This window comes from Otolemur garnettii, unplaced genomic scaffold, assembly GCF_000181295.1.
Source record: "Otolemur garnettii isolate 467f Iridium unplaced genomic scaffold, OtoGar3 scaffold00016, whole genome shotgun sequence".
Lineage (NCBI taxonomy): Eukaryota > Metazoa > Chordata > Mammalia > Primates > Galagidae > Otolemur > Otolemur garnettii.
In genome coordinates, this window is record NW_003852411.1 from 8,194,408 (window position 1) to 8,203,577 (window position 9,170).

Sequence of the window (9,170 nt, forward strand, 5' to 3'; positions counted from 1 at the left end):
GTAGAGTGGGTAGATGGAGGGTGATTGTTGGGATCACGCCTATGGTTCATCTTATAAGGGTACATGTGAATCTTTCTAAATGTAGAATATAAATGTCTTAACTCAATAACTAAGAAAATGACATGAAGGTTATGTTAACCAGTTTCATGAAAATATTTCATATTGTATATAAAAACAGCACACTATACCCCATGACAGTATTAATGTACACAGCTATGATTTAATAAAAAATAAAATAAAATTATTAGAACTATAAATATCATGCATCATGCTGTTCATTTAATAAACTTTTATCACCTGTGGGGTTTATTTTTTCTGTTTAAGACAATAATATTTTCAATTTTATGTAACTCATTTTTCCCTGGGTATATAGATATAAATGTAGTCATGCTTGTGAGACATACCTATGTTTTTTCTCTGCCTCCAGTGCCCAGCTATTAGTTCTACAATTATCCCTAAAATTTGACCCAATTTGTTTTGGGAATCTCTAAATTATCCAAGTCATCCAATCTCATAAGCAGGTCCACGCAACTATTTTTTTCAAAACCCCTGTGTCAGGCCTGTGTCCTCTCACCTCTACCCCAGTACCTTCCTCTGGGAACCACCACATTCACTGTGCAATGCATATTCTGCTGGTTCCAACACCTCGTCTCTCTCCACTGAACACCACTTCCACTTCCAACCCAGAGCCTTATAAAACCCTAAGTAGCTGGTGCCCAAGTGGTTGCAAGATAGAATGATGCTGTTCCTTACTTACGCCCCACTTTGTGCTGGTGATACTGGTTGCACCCTCTGGTCTTACAGAATTCCAGCTTTAAAACAATGTCTTTCAGCAGCCTTTCCTTCATTGGTTCAAGCTCAATATCCAGAATAGGAAAAGAAACCCAGTTCCTAACAGAGTCCTACACTCTTTCTAACCCCTTTCTTCTCAGGCTCCCAAAGTCTCATGCAAGCATGTATGCAAATTAACTGCTAAGGGCTCCCTGTATAGTAATCAGACCTTGTACAGGCATTTCTTAGTCACTAGAATGGACACAAGGTGGACTTAAGCCATAAGCTCTCTACCACTGTTTCTTCCAAGAAAACTTGTCCTAAAGTTTCTCAATCTCAATACTCATATGCTGATTAAAAATAATTTTGCCACACTGTGGAGAAATTGCAATGTCCTATTGGTTCCACTATGATGCAATAAGAATTCAAGTTATAATTGAACTACTAACCTGCATCCTTCAAGGCACAAAGGAATCTGCCATGAAATTAATGGAACTTGTATAAATATGGTGACCATTCAATCAAAGGTGAATTATGCCCATGTAAAATATTATCTTTGTACTGCTATGTTCCTGGAAATGTCAGTAGGAACCAAGTAAATAAATGAATAAATAGGTAAATGAAATGTTATTATCATGGGGGGGGGGCAAGGGAAGATAACAAAATGCAAAGAAAGGATCGTGACAAACCTATCCCAGGGACCTTTTAAGAAAATACGAATATTTTCTTTACAATTTAAGTTATAGATTTTGTTATCATAAAAGTTTTTATAACTATATAGTTACTTAGAGTTTTTGACTTTTAATATTAGAGGCCAAACCTCATTAGAATTTTGCTCTAGTTAACTTTTTCACATTCTACTTCAATAACCACACCTCAGCTGTACAAAAGTTATCCATCAGAAACACAAACTGACCTTTCTAAACAACCAAAGCTATAAAAAATTTTTTAATTTTTTATTCTAATGAAATGAATTTCAAATACATTTATGCTTATATTCAATAATGTATTGGTATAACATAATACAATACAGAAATTAATGTTAGATAAATCTCTTTCACTACATTACTTCAATGCTTTTATTAACTTCTAGCCTAGAGTAAACCTTTTGCATGAAATTATTTTTGAAAGCAAACTTGCCACAATGAGGCTAGTCTAACTGATTTGGGTAATGTAGCTCATGTGTACCCCTTTATTAAACTGACCTCATTAACTTGCTTTTTGTCCAGGTGGAACACTTGACCAGAACTTGTAGAAGCAATTTCTTCATAGACTTTATATCCAATATGGTTCCTGTCATCACAATCTCCAGTGAGTACAAATACCACCTGTAATTTTTTAACAAAACAAAAGTTTAATAGGTTTTCAGAAATTGAAATATATTCAGTATCTCTTGTGTAAAAATATTACTAGGCAAGTAGAAAAATAATATGTACATACATAATAATCCTTAACTTTGTACTCTGTTTAATAGCAGACCCAGATAGGCACACAGTTGTTTATATTTCAGAAGCATAAGCTAAAAGTTACAGAAGTGGAAGTGGGAGACATGACTATGATAGATTCCGTGATGGCCTCAATTCTTACCCCTACCTGCATTCATATACTTTGTCAAAAGATTTTGAAGTTCTTCTCATTAAAGAGGAGTTCATTTAGTCATCTTTTAATCTGATCTTGGCCATGTGACTTCCTATGGCCAATAACAAGGGGCAAAAGGGCCATTCTGCAAATTCTGAGCCTAGACTCAATAGCCCTTGTCAATTTCAATTTGCTCTCAAGTATTTCTGCTGTAACCGTGAGAAGGACATGCCTAAACTAACCCACTGGTCTCACAAAGAGGCTGAGACCTGTGAAGCAAAGCCAAGTTGCCCCAGAGCCAAGTTGCCCCAGAGCCAAGTTTAGATAAGCCAAACCCAGACTCTTCCCAAGTAAGCAAGCCTACACCAACTGAACTCTGTGAACATGTAAGAAATAAATGCTTATTGTTTTAAGCCATTGAGTGTCAGTCTAGTTTGTTATGCAACAATTGTGGATACAATGAATGACTCTGATTCAGGCATGTTGCCACATGAGAGGTAACGCTGAAATATAAACCTTTTTTTGTTAGGCCTATGCTTTTGTCAGTTAGAAGGATAAAATGGTAACAAGTACCTTAATTAATCCCCAGTCATTTCTTCTCCATATTGAAAAACAAAGCATTCATATGCTAGGCATGTGTATGTATATGTGTGTGTATATATCACACATACATTTAATATGCTTAAATAAATGACCCACGCCTATTGGAGTACAAACCTGTGGATAGGTATAATTTTTGTTATTTACCACCCACAGAATAGTCAAAATGCACAGGCAACCTCCTACATTTCGTATTCAGACGGAAAGGTTGGAGACAGATTCCTACTCACTTGTGACTGTTTCTGTTGGATAAGCTGCAGCACCTCATGGGTGAGCCGGTAATCCTTGGACCGGGCATCAGTGAAAACATAGATGAAAGAACCAGGAAGAGAAATTTCCAAGGCAATTTTTATAGCTCCAATACTCATTTCTGGACAATCACCACCACCCTGTTGATGAGGGAGAAAAATGTAACGATTTCATCAGCAACAGAGAAATGAACATTTTAGTTATGACAAGTTATTTCAGGAGTTTTAGAATTGAAAGAGTTCCGTTCGCTTTATTTTCTATATTTGCCATTGGATTAAACACATTAGTCAGAAAGAGCTGGAAAAGATAGAAAGTGATGTGAAACTGGAAATTCTATACTTGTGGATAAATTATAAATTCACCCAGAATACACAAAACAATACAGATTGTTTTACAGTCTCTAAATGTCAACTCGTTCCCCTAATCTCTTACGTGACTATCTCATACATCATGTAAGAGAATAGGAGAACGAATTGACATTTCAACTCATTTCAGTCATTGTTGACTATAGAACAATCTCTATTATTTTATTCTCTTTTCTTATCTTTTTTCAGTCTTATTTGATGACCTTACTTCTTACTCTTCTGAGAAAACAGAAGCAATAAGAAGAGATGTTCATAAGCTGCCACCACCATACCTATTAATGTACCTGCAACGGCATCTGCCTGCCCGCCTAAACGGTGGAGGGATTGTCTGCACCATGACTAAGGCTAACACCTGGGCACTGATCCAGGACATGGCTCCTATAGCTTTCTCCTCTCTCTACTCCATCATACTCATTACTGGATCATTCCCACCAGTGAATAAAGATTCCAGAATATCTCCCAAACCCTTCAAATTTCCTCTCAAATGTTATCAGAGAAGCTTTCCAACACATCCATTTTGTCACTCGACTCACTTGACACTGTTTCGTTTTTCCTACTAACCTATATCTGTTTTATGTTCTATTTGAATAGGCTCAACATGTGTTTCTAAACCAAAATAATCCCCACTCTAAAAGGAATTCTTGTCACTTTTATTACCTTCATAATTACGTAGATTTGTATATGAAATTGCAAATATGCTGTGTTCACAACTTAACACCTCGTATTTTAGTTCTGTTTCCATGTCATCGTATTCTTCAAAACCACGGTTTTAATGATTGTATAACATTCTATTTTATACATCTGATGGTTTAATCAACCATTTCTCTATTGTTGAGTTTTAGTACTTTTCCAAATTTTCCTCTTCTATTATGAGAGAGAGAGAATCAGTCTGATTTTTTTTCTTACATAGATGTCAATATTTACCAGGCCAAGGGAACAGACTTTTGATCAATATATTTTGAGCACATGATAATTGCTGAACACCTTGTGATTTGAGCATGGAAAAATAAATAAGCTACAGTATCTTATCCTTAAGGAGCTTGGGGCCTAAAATAAAGAATCAAATACAAAGCAGGGAAGCTTGGGATCATGGAGCCTTTGTAGTATCAGAGTCAACTGGAATCCAATAACAAGTAAGAGCTCTTTCTCAGAAAGAAGATAGTTACACTGAGAAAGTGATGAGGCAGTATCTGGAAATTTTGGGGAATTCCCAGGAATTCCTCTGGAAATTCTATTTGATTTTCATATTGGGACTGTCCCCAGACGTGAAACTGTTTCAAATTCTGATATAGACACCTTGAGCAGCAAGATCTACCAAAGGTCATAAGAACCAAGTATTAGAATTATTTACACTGTAACCTGATAAACTGGAGAATCTTTTCTTGCATTGGATCCCAATCAAAACTTACAACCCTGGTGCTCTATTTATCACCTGGGTTGGAACAGAGCATCAACTGTTAAAAACTGCCTCTCAAACTGACAGACACCTTCTAAATATTATGTCACTTTCTTAACTGTCCAGGGCTGGAAGCTGTAGCAACCTGATCTTCACTTTGGACAAGATATCAGCCATATTCTTCTAGAAATTTTCTGAATTTGCAGTCCCATCTATTTTTGCAGAAATTATCTCCCACCTTCTATCGCTTATATGCATTTTCAAAAGATATAGTTAACTAGATAACACTGCTCTCCAATACTTGGATACGTGTATCTTTAAATTGTACTTATCTCTCCAGTTTCAATTTTCCATTTCAATGTCTTATTATTTACCTACTCCTAGAAGTTCTAAGGGACTTTACAATTTACTGCATCTATAATGGAGCTCAATTGATATTCTCCAACCATATCTTCTCTATCTTTGTCAATGATACTCTCTGCATAGATATATAGGTTCAAAACCTGAGTCATCTTGAGTTCTGCTCTCTACCTTCATGTAACCAGTGGCTATTCATTCCATTTCCACCATGAACCTTTCCCTTCCCTTTCTCTTTCCTTCCTACCATTCACTCTTCTCATCATTAATTTTATTACACGCATAGGCTCCCATCTGATTTTCTGCTTTTCTTTCCATCAAACTTTACTTCTCCTGCAGTAAAGAGCTGTATGTATCAGTTTGCTGCTTAAAATCTTTCACTAACTTCTTCTGTTGGCTCAAGTTATCTTTAGCTTCCTGTCTCCTGTTGCTCCTTCTCCATAAATTGCTCCCGCTAAGCTAAGAGGACTTCTTGTCTTTTGAATAGTCCCTTACGTCACACCTTAATGCCTTACATGCTTTCATTCATATAATCTTTCTATTATTCCATTCCACCATCAAACACTTTTCACCAACAGATGCATGTCTAAATTCTCCCATTTTTCTATAAACTCTTTGATGTCATGAACTGTGTCTTGCTGATTCCTTAAGTCTGCAGTTCACAGCATTTTGCTGGATTAAAGTAATCACTAAGTAAATATCTGTTGAATTAAACTATTTCATTCCCAAGGTTGAGATAATATGACTTCTTCTCTTTAAAACTTTCTCATTTCCCAGTCAGATGTACCTCCTCACTCCTCAGATGGATTCCAATATGCTTTACACTTTAGTGGCATTTGACATATTTTCCTTTGCATAACAGTTATTTGGGGGTTATTAAATGAGTAAGAAATACTGTTGAGTGGGCATTTTACTAGGAAAATTGGAACTAGCTACTAGGCATGTTGGAGAGAAATAATTTTTACTTGCAGCCAACTTTGCATATCTATAGTGAATATTCTGGGCTGCTTAAAAAAAATTAGATTCCTATTGTTCATTCAGAAACTTAAGCAAAAATATTCCTCAACTGTACTTGACCTTGTGTACCTGGGTATATCATTTATTCATATCACAAGCTTTTGCTGAATGGTCAAGAACACAATATGCTCCATGGTAGCATAATTCTATGAAAAGCTTAATTCCCTTTTGCTAACTGTCACCTAGAACAAAGGGGCTAAGAGAAGTCTGTCTATGGGCCAAATATCAGAACATCTAAGAAATCTCCAGAGACATGTTTGGGAGCCCAACACGGCTGAATATTGGTTAATAACCAAAGGAGTATGAGGGATTGACACAGCTAAAACTATACAGAGAATTTCACAAATATCCTTTATGTCATACTCTCCAAAATCAACTCTTTGACTTTTATGGAAGAAGTAACAGAAAGTCTCAAAGCAGCCAGAAAAAAATGGGAACTGTCAAATAAAAAGCAAATATTTTGACTCATGTATGTCAAAAACCCATCCTGGATATGCTTATATATCCCTTAGGAATAAGTTGTGCAGCTTAGTTAATTTCTTCCTGCTATGGAAATCAGTGTATTCTTTTTACTAAAAATGACTATTCTCTTGAATTTCACATTTGCAAATACAGATTATATTGTAATCATATGGATTACATATTGATTATAAGTGGTTCTCAGGAATAAAACTCTTACCAAAAAAATAAAGTATCTTTGTTACCTTTTTCTTTATAGCTAACTGAAAATCAAAAGTAAATATTAACTAATAATTCACATATCTTGTGAATTTGTCCATTTCATTGTGAATATAGGTTCCTAAAAAGAAAAATAAGTTTCTTCTTTGGTGAAAAGATTATATTTAACATGTAATATTGCATCCTTATAGGAGCTCCCTATCTAATACTTGAGCTGCATTTTATAATAATTTTAAATTAAAATTAACCACTAACATGATCTATAAGAAAAAAATGCTTTCTATTCCCAATAATATGGGCACCACTAACTAGCTCACTTTGCTACTGGAGCACTTGAAAGGTAGCTAAGAAAGAAAAAAAAAAAAAAAAGAACAATGGCTAAGAAACTGAGGAACTAAATTTTTTATTTACTTTTAATTAACTAAAATTTAAACTAAAAAGCAAAAGCAATGCTACTTTTATACTGATGACATGATAAAATGACAATATTTGGGATATACTGAGTTAAATATATCATTAAAATTCGTTTTAACTGTTTTCTCAAATATTATATATGTAGCTCCCAATATTTGTCAGACAGCACTACTTTAGAACAATACATTTGATGAAGTGATGTAGATTTCATCCTAGGCTGTTAACTGTGAAGTTGTTGCTTTAATCTATTTTTCATGAACTTTCCTGACCTGGCAGAAGTTATTGGAGACAAAATTTAAGTTGATTTACTTTACTAAGGGCTAAGAAGGCTAGGCGGCACCTGTGGCTCAAAAGAGTAGGGCGCCGACCCCATATGCCAGAGGTGGTGGGTTCAAACCCAGCCGCAGCAAAAAAAAAAAGTCCAAGAGTTTAAGGTTGCTGTGAGCTGTGCTACAGCACTCTACCGAGGGCTACAAAGTGAGACTCTGTCTCAAAAAACAAAACAATATAAAAGAGCTAAGAAGGTATAACTTATTCCAAAAATCCACGAATTATTGATTTTGTTTAAACATGTATGTATGTGTATATGTATATATGTAAATATATATGCACAATGCTTATAAAGATATACATATATATATACATACACACACACAGGCTGGCCATAAAGTTCATGTGAAACTTAAAATCATGTGCAATTTAAAATTTCACATGAACTTTATGGCCACCCTGTATATATTCAATGTTATCCTATAGCGTGTGTAAGAGTGTGTATATGTGTGTGTGTGTATGTGTGTATATAACTTAGCCTACCAATTTGTTTATATTAACAACATTCAGATCTTTAAATTTAGTTTTACCTGAGTAGGACTAGAAGATTATCAAAATTGTCCGTTTTATGAATAAACTTTACAAGGTCAGACTGCAGGTTGATTTGTGTCAAACTCATGCATGCGGACAGATTCCAAAATTGGGAGTAATAAAAAGGTGACTGAGACTATAAAAACAAACTGTTGTTAAGTTTCATTTCCAAACTTAAAATAAGTCATTTTTAAAAGTCTTTAACAGTTTCTGTTTTGACCTGACTACCAAATGGAAAAAGAGGTAAAATAATAATCTATAAAACATCTATGATAGAGGAATTTACAATTGAGGAATGTGAATCTGAAAAAAAGTGATCACTAATGTATTCCATCCATTTATTGGTAATAAGGCACTCGACCTCTGTGAACTCAATGTTCACTCTGAGCCACACACTGAGACACTATTTCCACAAATACTATGTTATTTTTCCTTCACATCAATTAATGAGGCATCATTTTTAGCATGTGTTATTTGCAGAGGACTAAATTTTGAAAACCCTTCCCCAGGGTCACACAACTAATAAGTAAAAAAGCAGAGATTTGAACTAAATTCTGCATAGCTTAAGAGTTCAATGAGGCATTTTATTACCATCATCAAACTCTGACTACAAGCAAGTAGTTTGTCTCAGACACTGTAAAATCACAGGAAAAGAATTCCCACTCTTCCAGACACCCACAGAATATTGTTCATTCTTCTACTGTCGCATTTAATGAGTTGTATTATAATTAGTTTCCTCCCGTTAGGAAGAAGAGCTGCTTCTTGAAGAGCTTAATAGATGTTCCATTGTTGTTTTATGAATGGTGACTGATTTTATGAATGAATAGTGACTAAATATTTTGCAAAATATTTTTGCAAAATAATTTTGACCCAAACTAGGCACA

At 34.9% G+C, this 9,170-nt stretch overlaps 1 protein-coding gene across 1 annotated transcript in view; it reads right to left on the reverse strand.

Moving 5' to 3' along the window:
* The window catches only part of HMCN1 (hemicentin 1), a 440,557-nt gene that overhangs the window by 317,300 nt on the left and 114,087 nt on the right, over positions 1-9,170 (reverse strand). Inside the window, 2 exon segments of the mRNA XM_003785789.2 lie at positions 1,977-2,099; positions 3,180-3,338. Coding sequence (XP_003785837.1) covers positions 1,977-2,099; positions 3,180-3,338 — 282 coding nt within the window.